This window comes from Poromitra crassiceps (assembly GCF_964638095.1).
Source record: "Poromitra crassiceps genome assembly, chromosome: 2".
Lineage (NCBI taxonomy): Eukaryota > Metazoa > Chordata > Actinopteri > Beryciformes > Melamphaidae > Poromitra > Poromitra crassiceps.
Window position 1 is genome coordinate 50,513,436 of NC_139624.1, and position 18,712 is coordinate 50,532,147.

The 18,712-nt window shown below is 50.1% G+C and overlaps 1 protein-coding gene across 1 annotated transcript in view; it reads right to left on the minus strand.

The window, feature by feature from the left end:
* The window catches only part of LOC310790454 (protein bicaudal D homolog 1-like), a gene marked incomplete at both ends in the record, with an annotated part of 131,477 nt that extends 113,442 nt beyond the window's left edge, over positions 1 to 18,035 (minus strand). Inside the window, one exon of the mRNA XM_083652144.1 lies at positions 17,814 to 18,035. Within this exon, the coding sequence (XP_083508270.1) occupies positions 17,814 to 18,035 (222 nt within the window). The remainder of the gene's footprint in view (positions 1 to 17,813) is intronic.
* Positions 18,036 to 18,712: the final 677 nt, after the last annotated feature.

Genomic DNA, 18,712 nt, shown 5'->3' on the forward strand with positions numbered 1-18,712 from the left:
CTATCAAATGCCTTATTGGCATCCATAGATATAATCAGCATGGATTTTTCCTTCTTTTGAGCCGTGTCCAGTATATGTAGTAGTCTCCGTACATTATCCGCTCCATGTCTGTTTTTAATAAACCCTGTCTGGTCCGCATGAATCACCTTTGGAATAATGTTTTCCAGCCTGAGCGCTATTAATTTAGATAAAATCTTATAGTCTGCATTAAGGAGACTGAGGGGCCTATATGAGTCACATTTTTGTCTGTCTTTGCCCGGTTTTGGGAGAAGTATGATTGTTGCCACCTCCAATGTGTCTGGTAATTGTTTAATTGTATATTTAATAAGGAATATGCTATTTGCACCTGTATGTCAAATACGCAGAATTTAAAATGTTTAAGCACGTCTAAAGTATGCTCATGACATGTGCACCTATGTGCAGTGAATATGCCACTGTCTCTGACTTGTCTTATCACTATACTGCCTTATTGCTTGTTGTGTCTCTTGTTGGTTTTGCACTCATATGCCTACATTTGTACTATGTTGTAAACGGAGTCCACAGCACAAGAATTTCACACGTGATACTTGTACCATGGAGTGACAATAAAAATCTTGAATCTTTCTCTCCGTTTGTCTCTCTCGCTCCATTCCACTGTTATACTCTCTGTTTGTCTGTCTCGCTCTCCCACATAAAATATGATACTGGGCCATCTCTCCCTCTCTCTCTCTCTTTCTGTGTGTGTGTGTGTCTCTCTCTCTCTGTGTCTCTCTCGCACCTGCAGGGTTTATATTGATCCATGAGACTTGAGAGAGAGAGAAGGGAGGGGTGATAGTTCCTTTCATACAAATTAAGGCAATAATTCTCAGATTATCTCCTTGAGGGCCTCACTCTGGAGTCAGGACACATACAGGTTCCAATATTGCTTTTCCAATACGTCTTTAAAGGGATACAATACTGATACCCTGTGATCAGCTCCCCACCACTGTGCAGGATACTGAGACAAGCCTGGAAAGCCAGCAAAGCATCATCAAAATGCATTGTACTCCTGCACTGAAGATATGAAAATACCAGCCATCTTCTCATCAAACTAAAACTAAACTAACTAAACTAACTAAACTAAAACTAAACTAAACTAAAACAAACTAAAATGACCAAGAAGCGTATCTGCTAAAAGAGCCAAAATTGGATTCCTGTAAGAGGAAATCCACCACAGATGTGAACAGACATATCAGACAGTTCAGATTTGTAAACATGAAAAAGTGTTCAGAGAGCGAGGGCTGTCATTTGTGTTCACAGAAATCACGCACAGATTCGCCCCTGTATTAATTTATCTTTAGTCGATTCGGTGATGTCATCAACAGCCTCTCTGGAGCGGCTCCAGGGACGACGAGAGCCACATGATGATTTTCCAAGGTCATGGACACACTTTCTAGTTCAGTCCTGTTAGCATCACCATGGGGACAAAAGTGTAAAACGAGCTCGTTTGAGCCTGCTAAAAAGAGTTCCTTTCCAATCAATAACCTGGGTACAGCATCCTCTTATTCCACTGTTACCTCACTGCTGCATTACATTATCAATAACCTGGGTACAGCATCCTCTTATTCCACTGTTACCTCACTGCTGCATTACATTATCAATAACCTGGGTACAGCATAGAGACACTGCATGAAATAGGCCACGCCCATCACTGGGGATATGCTCCATTCACTCCCACACACCAGCATCATTTTCCTTGAATTAAACATAGCTAAAAAAAGACAACAAATGTACAAAAATCACCAATTAAAGTTTTTTTGTACTCCCGAGCAAAACAAGGAAGCCGTTGAGAAGAAAAATGTGGATCTAGCTGTCAATGAAGTAAGTTGGAGTGTTCATCTTCCGTATAATATCTTTGTGTGCAACACACGACATAGGAGAATGCCAGGATTGGGGGGGAGTTTCAGGAAGCACAAAGTCAGCAGACAAACATGATTAGCTCACGTCTCGTTCGCAGACAGTTCAAATGAATGAAGTAAACACACACAACGTCTCATTATTTGACACTAGCCAATTCCTCCTAGATATCTGCAAAACTATCTGTATCTGACGAGAGTTCCTTTGTTCACCTGGTTAGCCACGGTTTGTTTTGCTAGAAGTTGGCACAATAGTTGGTCATGTGATTTCCCCCGTGTTGGGCGTGGTTTCTGAATGATGACACGTTCCGCAGTGTCTCTATCCTCTTATTCCAGTGTTACCTCACTGCTGCATTACATTATCATATTGAGAGTGGACTTCAGTGTTGATTTTTGTTTCTTTTGTTTTACAGCGACAGTACGTGGCGTGTGGGAGGATCACGCTATTCCCCACGGTTCCCCTCCCCTGAACGGGCGCCCTGACCTACCAGAGGAGGCTCTAGTGCCTAGTGCTCTAGTGACGAGGACACATGCTCTTAATCTGGCTTCCCACCCGCAGACATGGACAATTGTGCTGCGTGCCTGTATTGGCACTTGACCAAGCCGGAGGTAAAATGGGGGCTCGAGCCTGCGACCTTCGTATTGGTGGGCAGGGTAATCTACACCAGTAGAAAAGGTTGGGAACCCCTGATCTACACTACCTGGACCCCCTGACTTCAGCGTTGATTTAAGAGTGGTTTTTCAGTGGGGACCCGGGACCGTTTCTGAGCACCCTTGTCCCCAAACTGATCCCAGGTCCGGTTCGTTTGATCGGTGTGAACGTTGTGTGCTGCTGACCAGAGCCCAGCTGAACGGCAGACATGGGGTGCGTTCGTAAATCTACTCTGACGCTCTACACTGAAATGAGAGCGCAAAGGTGTGGTACATTACAATGGCGGCCCCAATTTATGAACGGTCCAGTGTGCGCTATGGGCGGAGTGCAATTTCCGAACGCACCCGTAATGACAAATGTCGGTTCATAAAATCAACCCGGTTTAAGCTCGTACACCGAACTGGACCGATAAACCGGAAACGGCCCAACCCTACCTGTTAGCCTACTCTTCTTCTTTGTTGTGTTTATTGGTGGATCGCAAGTCAATTAGGTGCATATCGCCACCTATTTTATGGGAGTTGTATGGGAGTTTGTCGATACGTAAGTATTCCCGGGCACGCAACAAATTTGTAATGTGAAAGCTGACCAGCGTGGGAGAGGGGGCAATTGTACTCGGGCACGGAACAAAAGCAATCGTTCCCAGTCAGAAAACGTCCTAATTAATACGGAGTTGTCAAATAGCCTTCAGTGTAGTTTTTTGCCAAAAATAATCTTTGGCAGCAAAAACTGAGGGATACGTTCCAAGGACTCTGACATCTTTTAATGCAGCCATCATGAGTTTTCCTCTCGAATATCGACAGCGGGATAGGATGTATAACCCGCAGGTCGCTCAGGCCCCACTACATCCTAAACCTCGGCGAGCGAGACAGAGAGCTGACGAGGAGCCAGTGTCCGGTGACAACAACTCGGGGAGGGAGGCGTCCCATTGGCTGCCGGCGGGCGTGTGACGTGGCGGCGGAGTAACAGAGCATCCCTGGGGGGCGGTCCCATTGCAACGTTCTGTTTTTAGCCTTGACAGCAGCGCTAATGCACACACTGCATTTTTCATCAGCGCTCCACTCGTCACACACCACTACAAACCCCCCCCCCCCTCTTCCTCCTGTACTGCCCTCACCCCCCGCCCCCTCTTCTTCCTCCTGTACTGTACTGTACTGCCCTCACCCCCCACCCCCTCTTCCTCATGTACTGTACTGTACTGCCCTCTCCCCCCACCCCCTCTTCCTCATGTACTGTATTGTACTGCCCTCTCCCCCCACCCCCTCTTCCTCCTGTACTGTATTGTACTGCCCTCTCCCCCCGCCCCCTCTTCCTCCTGTACTGTACTGTACATGAGGAAGGCAGGAGGCAGGGAGATACGGGGTTAGGAAAGCAGGGGCAGGGAGATACGGGGTTAGGAAGGCAGGAGGCAGGGAGATACGGGGTTAGAAAGACACGAGGCAGGGAGTTACGGGGTTAGAAAGACACGAGGCAGGGAGATACGGGGTTAGGAAGGCAGGAGGCAGGGAGATACGGGGTTACGAAAGCAGGGGCAGGGAGATACGGGGTTAGGAAAGCAGGAGGCAGGGAGATACGGGGTTAGGAAAGCAGGGGCAGGGAGATACGGGGTTAGGAAAGCAGGAGGCAGGGAGATACGGGGTTAGGAGGAAAGCAGGAGGCAGGGAGATACGGGATTAGGACGGCAGGAGGCAGGGAGATACGGGGTTAGGAAAGCAGGAGGCAGGGAGATACGGGGTTAGGAAAGCAGGAGGCAGGGAGATACGGGGTTGGGAAGGCAGGAGGCAGGGAGATACGGGTTAGGAAGGCAGGAGGCAGGGAGATATGGGGTTAGGAAGGCAGGAGGCAGGCTGATACAGGGTTAGGAAGGCAGGAGGCAGGGAGATACGGGGTTAGGAAGGCAGGAGGCAGGGAGATATGGGGTTAGGAAGGCAGGAGGCAGGGAGATACGGGGTTAGGAAGGCAGGAGGCAGGGAGATACGGGGTTAGGAAGACAGGAGGCAGGGAGATACAGGATTAGGACGGCAGGAGGCAGGGAGATACGGGGTTAGGAAAGCAGGAGGCAGGGAGATACGGAGGTTAGGAAGGCAGGAGGCAGGGAGATACGGGCTTAGGAAGGCAGGAGGCAGGGAGATACGGGGTTAGGAAGGCAGGAGGCAGGGAGATACGGGGTTAGGAAGACAGGAGGCAGGGAGATACGGGGTTAGGAAGGCAGGAGGCAGGAAGATACGGGGTTAGGAAGGCAGGAGACAGGGAGATACGGGGTTAGGAAGGCAGGAGGCAGGGAGATACGGGGTTAGGAAGGCAGGAGGCAGGGAGATACGGGGTTAGGAAGGCAGGAGGCAGGGAGATACGGGTTTAGGAAGACGGGAGGCAGGGAGATACGGGTTTAGGAAGGAGAGAAGTGAAGTGAGTAAAGAATAAAGAGCTTCACACTTTCTGAAAATGAGATTTTGTATTTAATGCAAGACAGCAAACATCTCAGTCACGAGTCGACTGTGTGTGTGTGTGTGTGTGTGTGTGTGTGTGTGTGTGTGTAAATAAATGTCCTCCTTCGTCAACTTGTTTAAATAAGGGTTAGAAATAGCCTACTACTGTACTTTTAACACGTCATATTTATTAACTCACCTGGTTGACTCACCAGATTGTGTTTAAACTTCCTGTTAGTCTCTCAAGCCAGACTGTCTCTTCTACATAGAACGAATCACAATGTTGTTTACAATAACGCCTGTGTCACGTACATACAATTTAATGGAGCAGATCAAATGTGGAGGGGAACAACTGAGATAACGAGATAAAGGCCACCCTGACAGTGCCCTGCTACCATCCTGCTACGGTCAGTTGCTTTAAAAGCGTCAGTGATCTCAGTGTAGCCTGCCCTATGCAAAGGATGTGTCACTGGCTCATTTTAACACACATTTCAGAAGAATCACTCTTCATTATGTCAATAGAGCAATGGCCTTTGTGCCCTGGCATGTGGCCTTGTGCCCTAAAAAAATTGTGATGCCAAAATAACGAATACAAAGATACGGGGTTAGGAAGACAGGAGGCAGGGAGATACAGGGTTAAGAAGGCAGGAGGCAGGGAGATACGGGTTAGGAAGACAGGAGGCAGGGAGATACGGGGTTAGGAAGACAGGAGGCAGGGACATAGGGGGTTAGGAAGGAAGGAGGCAGGGAGATGCAGGGTTAGGAAGGCAGGAGGCAGGGAGATACGGGGTTAGGAAGACAGGAGGCAGGGAGATACGGGGTTAGGAAGACAGTAGGCAGGGAGATAGGGGGTTAGGTAGGCAGGAGGCAGGGAGATACGGGGTTAGGAAGGCAGGAGGCAGGGAGATACGGGGTTAGAAAGACACGAGGCAGGGAGATACGGGGTTAGGAAGGCAGGAGGCAGGGAGATACGGGGTTAGGAAGACAGGAGGCAGGGAGATACGGGGTTAGGAAGAGAGGAGGCAGGGAGATACAGGGTTAGGAAGACAGGAGGCAGGGAGATACGGGGTTAGGAAGGCAGGAGGCAGGGAGATACGGGGTTAGGAAGGCAGGAGGCAGGGAGATACGGGGTTAGGAAGGCAGGAGGCAGGGAGATACGGGGTTAGGAAGGCAGGAGGCAGGGAGATACGGAGGTTAGGAAGGCAGGGAGATATGGGGTTAGGAAGGCAGGAGGCAGGGAGATACGGGGTTAGGAAGGCAGGAGGCAGGGAGATACGGGGTTAGGAAGGCAGGAGGCAGGGAGATACGGGGTTAGGAAGGCAGGAGGCAGGGAGATACGGAGGTTAGGAAGGCAGGAGGCAGGGAGATACGGGGTTAGGAAGGCAGGAGGCAGGGAGATACGGGGTTAGGAAGGCAGGAGGCAGGGAGATACGGGGTTAGGAAGGCAGGAGGCAGGGAGATACAGGGTTAGGAAGGCAGGAGGCAGGGAGATACGGGGGTTAGGAAGACAGGAGGCAGGGAAATACGGGGTTAGGAAGACAGGAGGCAGGGAGATACGGGGTTAGGAAGGCAGGAGGCAGGGAGATACGGGGTTAGGAAGACAGGAGGCAGGGAGATACGGGGTTAGGAAGGCAGGAGGCAGGGAGATACGGGATTAGGACGGCAGGAGGCAGGGAGATACAGGGTTAGGAAAGCAGGAGGCAGGGAGATACGGAGGTTAGGAAGGCAGGAGGCAGGGAGATATGGGGTTAGGAAGGCAGGAGGCAGGCTGATACGGGGTTAGGAAGGCAGGAGGCAGGGAGATACGGGGTTAGGAAGGCAGGAGGCAGGCTGATACGCGGTTAGGAAGGCAGGAGGCAGGGAGATACGGGGTTAGGAAGGCAGGAGGCAGGGAGATATGGGGTTAGGAAGGCAGGAGGCAGGGAGATACGGGGTTAGGACGGCAGGAGGCAGGGAGATACGGGGTTAGGAAGGCAGGAGGCAGGCTGATACGCGGTTAGGAAGGCAGGAGGCAGGGAGATACGGGGTTAGGAAGGCAGGAGGCAGGGAGATATGGGGTTAGGAAGGCAGGAGGCAGGGAGATACGGGGTTAGGACGGCAGGAGGCAGGGAGATACGGGGTTAGGAAAGCAGGAGGCAGGGAGATACGGAGGTTAGGAAGGCAGAAGGCAGGGAGATACGGGGTTAGGAAGGCAGGAGGCAGGGAGATACGGGGTTAGGAAGACAGGAGGCAGGGAGATACGGGGTTAGGAAGGGAGGAGGCAGGGAGATACGGGGTTAGGACGGCAGGAGGCAGGGAGATATGGGGTTAGGAAGGCAGGAGGCAGGGAGATACGGGGTTAGGAAGGCAGGAGGCAGGGAGATACAGGGTTAGGAAGACAGGAGGCAGGGAGATACGGGGTTAGGAAGGCAGGAGGCAGGGAGATACGGGGTTAGGAAGGCAGGAGGCAGGGAGATACAGGGTTAGGAAGACAGGAGGCAGGGAGATACGGGGTTAGGAAGGCAGGACGCAGGGAGATACGGGGCTAGGAAGGCAGGAGGCAGGGAGATATGGGGTTAGGAAGGCAGGAGGGCAGGGAGATACGGGGTTAGGAAGACAGGAGGCAGGGAGATACACGGTTAGGAAGACAGGAGGCAGGGAGATACGGGGTTAGGAAGGCAGGGGGGGGTTCAACGCCGAATCATGCCAACGCCGAATTATGCCGGATTGGTCGATCAGCCCGGGCCCGCGTATCGCAGCGGCCTCGCCCGGTCGATGGTTTCCGTAAGTCGCCGTGCTGCCGAGCCAACCGGTCGGCGACAAACGTCGCCTTCCGCCCAGCGCCCGCTGTATCGCGAGGCGAGCAGACCGGTTGGCCTTTCGGGTTTCTCTCTTTTGGGGGGTTCTCTATTCTAGCCCGAGCAGATGCCCTCCCGCCTCAAGAAGAGAGGCATCTTGCCACGGAGTCACTACGCCAAAGAATCAGTTGCCATGCTGCCACGCCATCAGAATTAATGCCATACCGCTTCAGGCCATGAATCTCATCGCCATGCCATACTTTAATAAAGCTTGCTGATTAACCTTACCCTCTGGTCTCTCATGATTGAAATGATGGTCTCGACCTAGTTTCAAGATGAAGACCAGACACGCTGCCTCACGCCACACGTAATCTAGTGACATAGCGACCTCATCATCACATGTAATCCTAGCGTGACGACAAGTGCAGTAATCCCAGCGTGACGTTCGCGTGACGCACTTGCCTAGGTGACGCCGTTAATGTCGTCAGTGCAGTAATCCCAGCGTGACGTTCGCGTGACGCACTTGCCTAGGTGACGGCGTTAATGTCGTCAGTGCCGAGGCCATGACGCGGCAGTATTTATAGCCACGCTGGGCGCACAGCCGCTGCACTTGAACTGATCTAACTCCTTCTCTGGAAGCCGCGTTTCACCCCACCCACCTCCCCAGTCCACCACCAATGTATTGACTCCTGAAGAATCCCCTACGGGGGGGGTTCTCTCTATTGTAGCCCGAGCAGATACCCTCCCGCCTCAAGAAGAGAGGCATCTTGCCACGGAGGAGGCAGGGAGATACGGGGTTAGGAAGGCAGGACGCAGGGAGATACGGGGTTAGGAAGGCAGGAGGCAGGGAGATATGGGGTTAGGAAGGCAGGAGGCAGGGAGATATGGGGTTAGGAAGGCAGGAGGGCAGGGAGATACGGGGTTAGGAAGACAGGAGGCAGGGAGATAGGGGGTTAGGAAGGCGGGAGGCAGGGAGATAGGGGGTTAGGAAGGCAGGAGGCAGGGAGATAGGGGGTTAGGAAGGCAGGAGGCAGGGAGATACGGGGTTAGGAAGGCAGGAGGCAGGGAGATATGGGGTTAGGAAGACAGGAGGCAGGGAGATACGGGGTTAGGAAGACAGGAGGCAGGGAGATACGGGGTTAGGAAGGCAGGAGGCAGGGAGATACGGGGTTAGGAAGGCAGGAGGCATGGAGATATGGGGTTAGGAAGGCAGGAGGGCAGGGAGATACGGGGTTAGGAAGGCGGGAGGCAGGGAGATATGGGGTTAGGAATAGAGCCCGACCGATATTATCGGCCCGCCGATATTGGCGATTATCGATATATCGGTATCGGTAAAAAAAATAAAAATATCGGCCGATATTTTTTTTTTTTTTTAATATATACCGTATATATATAAGTTATAGACAGCATGGACAGCATGTTGTGTATATTTGATATTTTTTCTTAACTATTTGTTCTATTGTGTTTTTGTATTTCTAGTTATTTATAATTATTAAATTCCCAGTTAAGTTTACTGTTTCATTGCATTGAGTTTATTAATAAGCTGTAAAATATCCTGCCTACATCACATATTTCAATTCATGTCAACTCAATCATATCTTTGTCAAGTGTTTGATATTTGAGGGTTGCTGATGTGGTGCCTCCTCTGGTCGTTAAGGGCACCTGTTCGGAGGGAGGGGAACTCGTTGGAATATCGTGATCCTCCCACGTGCTATGTCCTACCGGTGAAGCTTCCCCTGTCAGGTGAAAAGAAGCGGCTGGCTAACTGCCCATGTGGAAGCATGGAGCCAGTTTTCGGCTCTCCCCAGATCGGCAGAGGGTGGAGCAGCAACCAGGATAAATAAATAAAAAATTAGCACTAATGGGGGATTAGCACTAATGGGGGATAAACATTTGATGATAAAAACAAAAATAAAATAAAATAAAAATATCGGCCGATATTATCGGTATCGGTAATTTTTTATTCCCTAAAATCGGTATCGGTATCGGTTTCAAAAATCCCATATCGGTCGGGCTCTAGTTAGGAAGACAGGAGGCAGGGAGATACGGGGTTAGGAAGGCGGGAGGCAGGGAGATACGGGGTTAGGAAGGCGGGAGGCAGGGAGATACGGGGTTAGGAAGGCGGGAGGCAGGGAGATACGGGGTTAGGAAGGCGGGAGGCAGGGAGATACAGGGTTAGGAAGGCGGGAGGCAGGGAGATAGGAGGTTAGGAAGGCGGGAGGCAGGGAGATACGGGGTTAGGAAGGCGGGAGGCAGGGAGATACAGGGTTAGGAAGGCGGGAGGCAGGGAGATACGGGGTTAGGAAGGCGGGAGGCAGGGAGATACGGGGTTAGGAAGGCGGGAGGCAGGGAGATACAGGGTTAGGAAGACAGGAGGCAGGGAGATACAGGGTTAGGAAGGCAGGAGGCAGGGAGATATGGGGTTAGGAAGGCAGGAGGGCAGGGAGATACGGGGTTAGGAAGGCAGGAGGCAGGGAGATACGGGGTTAGGAAGACAGGAGGCAGGGAGATATGGGGTTAGGAAGGCAGGAGGCAGGGAGATACGGGGTTAGGAAGACAGGAGGCAGGGAGATACAGGGTTAGGAAGGCAGGAGGCAGGGAGATACGGGGTTAGGAAGACAGGAGGCAGGGAGATACGGGGTTAGGAAGGCAGGAGGCAGGGAGATACGGGGTTAGGAAGACAGGAGGCAGGGAGATAGGAAGGCAGGAGGCAGGGAGATACGGGGTTAGGAAGACAGGAGGCAGGGAGATACGGGGTTAGGAAGGCAGGAGGCAGGGAGATACGGGGTTAGGAAGGCGGGAGGCAGGGAGATACGGGGTTAGGAAGGCGGGAGGCAGGGAGATACGGGGTTAGGAAGGCGGGAGGCAGGGAGATACGGGGTTAGGAAGACAGGAGGCAGGGAGATACAGGGTTAGGAAGGCAGGAGGCAGGGAGATACGGGGTTAGGAAGGCAGGAGGGCAGGGAGATACGGGGTTAGGAAGGCAGGAGGCAGGGAGATACGGGGTTAGGAAGGCAGGAGGCAGGGAGATACGGGGTTAGGAAGACAGGAGGCAGGGAGATACGGGGTTAGGAAGGCAGGAGGCAGGGAGATACGGGGTTAGGAAGACAGGAGGCAGGGAGATACGGGGTTAGGAAGGCAGGAGGCAGGGAGATACGGGGTTAGGAAGACAGGAGGCAGGGAGATACGGGGTTAGGAAGACAGGAGGCAGGGAGATACGGGGTTAGGAAGACAGGAGGCAGGGAGATACGGGGTTAGGAAGACAGGAGGCAGGGAGATACAGGGTTAGGAAGACAGGAGGCAGGGAGATACGGGGTTAGGAAGACAGGAGGCAGGGAGATACGGGGTTAGGAAGACAGGAGGCAGGGAGATACGGGGTTAGGAAGACAGGAGGCAGGGAGATACGGGGTTAGGAAGACAGGAGGCAGGGAGATACAGGGTTAGGAAGACAGGAGGCAGGGAGATACGGGGTTAGGAAGACAGGAGGCAGGGAGATACGGGGTTAGGAAGACAGGAGGCAGGGAGATACGGGGTTAGGAAGGCAGGAGGCAGGGAGATACGGGGTTAGGAAGACAGGAGGCAGGGAGATAGGAAGGCAGGAGGCAGGGAGATACGGGGTTAGGAAGACAGGAGGCAGGGAGATACGGGGTTAGGAAGGCAGGAGGCAGGGAGATACGGGGTTAGGAAGGCGGGAGGCAGGGAGATACGGGGTTAGGAAGGCGGGAGGCAGGGAGATACGGGGTTAGGAAGGCGGGAGGCAGGGAGATACGGGGTTAGGAAGACAGGAGGCAGGGAGATACAGGGTTAGGAAGGCAGGAGGCAGGGAGATATGGGGTTAGGAAGGCAGGAGGGCAGGGAGATACGGGGTTAGGAAGGCAGGAGGCAGGGAGATACGGGGTTAGGAAGACAGGAGGCAGGGAGATACGGGGTTAGGAAGACAGGAGGCAGGGAGATACGGGGTTAGGAAGACAGGAGGCAGGGAGATAGGAAGGCAGGAGGCAGGGAGATACGGGGTTAGGAAGACAGGAGGCAGGGAGATACGGGGTTAGGAAGACAGGAGGCAGGGAGATACGGGGTTAGGAAGACAGGAGGCAGGGAGATACGGGGTTAGGAAGACAGGAGGCAGGGAGATACAGGGTTAGGAAGACAGGAGGCAGGGAGATACGGGGTTAGGAAGACAGGAGGCAGGGAGATACGGGGTTAGGAAGACAGGAGGCAGGGAGATACGGGGTTAGGAAGACAGGAGGCAGGGAGATACGGGGTTAGGAAGGCAGGAGGCAGGGAGATACGGGGTTTATTAATTTGGACTGCTGACAGCTTCCTCATGTCCCTCAACCAATATCATAGCTCCTCACACGCACGCATGCACGCACACACACACACACACACACACACACACACACACACACACACAAACACTGACCTTCAGCATGCAAATGCGCAGTCAGCTTCTGACTCAACGCCTGTCTGCATTACAGCTAACAAACTGGAAAATGAATGTCGCTATACATGACCATATGCAGGAAAATGACATTTACATGACCATACATGCAGGAAAATGCTGCTCTCTGACGCATATCGATCGAGAAGAATGAGTTGATCACAAGTCAACCCGGCACAGTTCATTAGCTGAGATTGATTATTGAACTGAGCAGAAGTAAATCACCTCCAGAGGCCAAAAGGAGAAATGGACTACTGTGTGGGCATACATGAACATGATCGTCAGAAACTGTGCCATAAATTGAGGCTAAATGTGCTTTAAATGACGGCAGTTGAAAGGTTGCTTGTTGTTTGATCCCCAGAATAAACGGTGTGCCTACTGCCTGAGTGCTGCTGGGGGGGGTCTAACTCCCAGGGGCGGTCTAACTCCCACGGGTACTAGTAGTTATTAAAATTACTCAAGTAAGAGTAAGAGTATAGAATTATAAAGAAATACTTAAAAAGTACAAATCCTGAAAAAACTACTCAAGTACTTGTACTTGAGTACTTTCCCCCTCTTCCCCCATGTAATATGTATATCAGCCTGCATAGATGGATTCCTGAATGGGCCAACGGGGCACAGGCGCAGGGGCCCAAGTGCTCAGGGGGGCCACTAAGCCAGAGAGCCTGTATGATGCTGTCAACAACTTTACCTTTACTTCTCAGTTGAAGGGCTTAGTCAATTATAGCAACACCGAAGCCCAAACACCCCCCTATAATAACAAACATTTGTTTTGAAGCCACCATGGCACTAGTCTCTCCCCAGACTCAAATATTACGTTGAATCGCTGCGCTCCGCATACTACATAAGTGAGTCTGTGCCAGTTAACAGCCACTGCTGGTTTTGAAGGCAGGTTGAAATTGAATGAGTGACAGGTCGTAACACCGATGAGAGAGCGATTCGAAAAATGAGCTGCGCCTCCCGTGTTGTCTGATCGCAAAGTCGTTACTGATTGGAGAGGACTGAGGCCATCACTGGCATATGACTGGCCAAGTGAACGGTTCCCTCCCATAACCAGGGAGGGAAAGTGTCCCAGACCCAGAGAGAGCTCTGCAGCATGCAGTAACGTAGTGTATCAGACCCAGAGAGAGCTCTGCAGCATGCAGTTACGTAGTGTATCAGACCCAGAGAGAGCTCTGCAGCATGCAATAACGTAGTGTATCAGTCCCAGAGAGAGCTCTGCAGCATGCAGTAACGTAGTGTATCAGACCCAGAGAGAGCTCTGCAGCATGCAGTAACGTAGTGTATCAGACCCAGAGAGAGCTCTGCAACATGCAGTTACGTAGTGTATCAGACCCAGAGAGAGCTCTGCAGCATGCAATAACGTAGTGTATCAGTCCCAGAGAGAGCTCTGCAGCATGCAGTAACGTAGTGTATCAGACCCAGAGAGAGCTCTGCAGCATGCAGTAACGTAGTGTATCAGCGTAAGAACTCTCATGGGTCTGGCGTCAAGACTGCCATGGCACTGTCGAAGTGAGTATGTTTATCTATAGCACTTTAGAAGTCATTCTGCACCTTTTTTTGTCATATAATATACATAATGTACCCCTTGAGCTGTTTTGAGCTGCCATGCCAATAGTACCCAATCCCTCATGCCTGTTCTTTGCGCCACAAAGAAAACACTGTGGCTGCGGTGGATCAGCGGGACGTACAAGTAAATCCATACAAAATATATTTGTCACTGAACTGCCGGTGTTTGGGCTCGGCCTTGTTGTTTTTTTGTCACCGGGCTCCAGTAACGTGAATCCCGAGTGACAGCAACTGGATGTTTGAGCCATTTATCCATGTTTGCTAGCTAGTTGGACGGTGTGCAGTTTTGACATCCGTGAACGTGACCTCTTCACAGAGTAGTGTAACAGTTGACACCTGCTGGGGAGGAACTAGTGCGGTGCGCACGTACCATTTTAGCAATGAGCTTATGAAATTACATGGAATATTATTTTGATCATTTTGGAAATAAATTGTAATTCCCAATCTTTCCATGTACTGAAAGCTGCTGCTGAAGTAAGAAAGCAAGCTGCTGAAGTATCCCTAGGGCACATGTTTCAAATTCAAGGCCCGGGGGACAAACCCGTTTGACACCCCTGCCCTAGGGGTACACATACCCCTGGTTGCCCCCAAATAGTATTTCTGGGCTGGAATGGAAAAGGTGGCCATCTTGGAAAAATCTAGATTTTTGCGTGGCTACAATCCCCAAGGAGTATCTGTGCCAATGTTGGCGCTTCTTTTCAGATGTGAATGATTTTCTTTAACCTGCTCCACTATAAATGTTCAGTTGTAACACAGTTGTACACAATGAGATTTGATAAATAATCATCAGTAATGTGGATATACAGCTGAGAACATGTTACTTTCTAGCAGTGGCGAACCGTGCCTATCTGAACCGGGCCTTCTATGCGGTAACCCCCCCCAAACACACACACACACACACACACACACACACACAATATATAGCCTACTGTACATGCAAGTCTGAGCTGAGGTCTCTGTGCACATTCCGTTACAGCAGGCCCGGCGTTAGGGGCGGGCCTGACCGGGCCGGGCCCCCCCATTCAACAAAAAAATAAAAAAAATGTTTTTTTGTTTTTCTGTTTTAAAGTTTAAAACGGAATCTGGCTGTCATTAGGCATTGATTAACTGAATGCTATCGCTAACTGTTACTTTGAACATCCATTTGCAATGATTCTGGCTGGATATTAACTATTGTAAATTTGTCACAATGAATGCAATTTGTGCACAATGTGTAAATACATTTAATATTAATTGTTTAGGCCTAATTATTTGTAAAGTCACAACACATTAGAGATGTGTGTAGTTATTCATAGATTTAGCCTCTTCATTTTGCTCTCAAATGCACCAGGTTGACGAATTTTACTTTAAAATGTACAAAATCTTCTTCCGGGGGAGAATCCCCCCGGACCCCCCTTGGGTAGCTTGGCCCCCCAAGCTAGGGGCAGGCCCCCTCTGTAACTTGGGTCTGGAGCCGGGCCTGCGTTACAGTCTGTCAGTAACACAACCACAGTTAGCTCAATACACAGAAAGACTCCGAAATTACAAGCACAACGAACTCTAAAACCCGCGGACAGGTCCAAAACTCCCCCTGCCCACCGACATCAGCTGCCCCAGCCCCCAGCGCCACCAGCAATTAAAAAAAAAATGTTTTAACTTACCAATGACGTTCACTTGATGACAAAACCCATTGTCTTGAAAAGCAACAAGCAAGCCCTCCAAGCTAGCCTGGCAATGGCGAAAATATAGCTTGACAGCTCCAGATTAAATCCTTTGAAAAGTACCGATGCGCGTCCATTTCCTCATCAAACCCCATGCATGTCACAAGCACATCATCATAAACTCCTCCCTCCTTGTCGTCCGTGACGGTCCGTCTCGTCTCCTGGTTGTCTTGGATTCGCGAATCCCTCGACATATCCCACCCACAACTCAACTAATTGTGATTGGCTAACGCCACAACTAAATGATATTCTGATTGGTTAAGACACCTGTCATCAAAATTGTCATCCTCATGTCATGGCTAGAGTCGGTCTTCGCGAAGGGTTGCTGTCAATCAATACCATTTGCCGGTGGAGGCTGGTCCAAATATTTAACCCCATATTTGCTGAAACAAAGTGAGTCCAAGATCTGAACAATTTAGCGAAAATATTACTGTTATTTCAGTTAATAAAAACAAATAAATAACAAATACAAATAATTTATTAGGGGGAAATTATTTTCTTTTCAATTGTTTTTAATTTTAATTTTAATTTTAATTCTTGGGTATTCAGTGAATACCTAGAAGGCCCTGACGGTTCGCCACTGCTTTCTAGTAATATCCAACTACGACAAAAAAGCTATCACTCTCTGCTGGAGAGGATGTGGTCTAATAGGGGACTTTTCTCAAAAAAATTGGGACTGCCCTAAATTAAAAAAATATTCTGGAAAAAGGTAATGAGGGAAATAGAAGAGGTTTTGAATTTGGACAGTTCTTTTGAGAGAAAATAATAGGTAATATGCCTTCAGGGGGAGTGGGGAAAAACAAATTGTATGATGAGAAATAATTACAATAAACTGGCTTAAGCCCCACTCACCTACCTACCTTGGACTAATGGACCCAAAGACTCAAGAGCGTGAACTGTATGGAAAGTAACCTCGCATCACCAGTCTCAAAGGAGAGAGAGCAGGAAGACCCGCCCCATGTTCCAGTGGTAGTTCCGCTTTGTGTGCCAGTGTTTTCGTTCCCCCATTTTACCGTTTTGACCGGTGTGTCAGACGGCGATGTCATTATTTGCTTTTAGTTGTTTGTTTTTATGCCTCCGCCGGCGATAGCCAGGCCGGAGGCATTATGGATCCGGGTTGTCCGTCCGTACGTACGTCCGTACAAGGTTCGTTAACGCGATATCTGAGGAAGGCCTTGACGGAATTTCATCAAATTTGCCTTAAACATCCACTTAGACTCAAGGATGATCTGATTAGATTTTGGTGGTCAAAGGTCAAAGATCAAGGTCACTGGGACCTCTCGAACACCATTTTCAAGCTTGTTAACGCGATATCTCAGGAATACCTTGACGGAATTTCATCAAATTTGCCTCAAACATCGACTTGGACTCAAGGATGATCTGATTAGATTTTGGTGGTCAAAGGTCAAAGGTCAAGGTCACTGTGATCTCTCGAACACCATTTTCAAGTTTGTTAACGCGATATCTCAGGAATGCCTTGACGGAATTTCATCAAATTTGCCTCAAACATCGACTTGGACTCAAGGATGAACTGAATAGATGTTGGTGGTCAAAGGTCAATGTCACTGTGACCTCTCGAATGCCATTTTCAAGCTTGTTAATGCGATATCTCAGCAATGCCTTGATGGAATTTCATCAAATTTGCCTCAAACGTCCCCTTGGACTCAAGGACATTTTGGTGGTCAAAGTTCAAGGTCACTGTGACCTCACACACCCAATTTTCAAGCTCTGTAATGCAACATCTCAGGAGCGCCTTGACGGAATTTCTTCCAATTTGCCTCAAATGGCGATTTGGACTGTAGAATTAACTAATGGCGGAGGCATAAGTCCATGTTGCAGTCGTTCTAGTTTTAGCTTTTTGGGGTAGCTAGATACTCGCGTCGCCCATGTTTTCTGAACAGAACGCAAGAATTGAGCGGAATTGTTTGCTGCACTTTGGTTCCCGGCGGATGGTGGTGTGTTCCGCCCATAGCCGGATGACAAGGAATGAGGTTTTTGGCCCCAGACTATATGGAAAGCATAACATCAAAAGTCCAATTCAGGTTAGACACTTATTTAGAGAGATGGGCTTCTGTTATAATGTATCTAGGAAAGTGATTACTGCAATTATTGAACTGGACAAGTTGGGGTGAATGTAAAAGCATACATAGACACTACACATACAGGCCAACTGTAAGTTTTTTTCTTTTTTTACAATATCTGTCTCATCACATCACTTTACTGTAATGTAGCCTTTAAAACCAGGAAAAGACAACACTTCAGATATGCCATATGATGATATGCAAAATGTAAGACGCGCATATCACGACATCGATATAGCCAATATCGATATACACTTATTGAATATTGCCCAGCCAGTAGTAAGTAAAGATCCCACCTCTTGCAGCTGCTCCAGCTCCAGCCTCAGTGCCTCCTGTTCGGCCTCTAGGTCCGCACACTGCTGCTTCAGAGTCTGGTTCTCCTCCAGCACCACCAGCCCGCACTCCGCCGCCCGGATCTTCTCACGGTTGGCCTCCGCCAGCTCCCGGTTCAGACGTTCCACCTCGGCCCGGCACTGCTCCACCGTTTCCCCGCATCCTGCGCCTCCTCCCGCGGCCATCGCCCCTCTCTCTCTCCCTCCCTCTCCCCTCCTCTCCTCCCTGCGTCGGATGAGCAGAGAGCCGCCCCGGAGGGAGAAACAGCTGAGGTAGACAACGCAACACCGCCCCCTCCACGGAATCAAACGGGTTAAAATCACATGTAAAAATAAAAAATATCCCTAAAGTGTTTCCATCATTACCAGAGAGTCAGCTCTTTCCATCCGATGCACTAAATGATGCAGCTAGTTAGACTTCCCGCATCCTTCCACCTGCCTGCCTCCCTCTGTTTTTCTGCTTATTCACCGGGGCGCCATCTCTTCCTACAGCCATGAAGCAAGGCACACCGGCTGCTCTCTCCCATCCCATCCTCCTGCAGGCTGCCGCTGACGTCGACCGGAGCAGAGGAGTGGAGGGGTCTGTGTCGGTGGGGTTTGAACCTCTGCGTGTGACTAACCTCGCGTCACCAGGCTCTTTTAGCGTGTGACTGTCCCTCCTTTAGATAGGGCTTAATGCGCCCCCTAGAGATGAAACTGTCACTGGAATTACAAAAACGATTTATTTTCTCTTTAGCCTACTTTTATTCATAGAATTGAGTCAGACACTATACTCCTCCCCAGCCTTTACTAGGCTAGCCTACAAGCATTAACTGTATATAAGTCTACTGACTAGCCTACTATTATTAGGCTAACTGTTACTG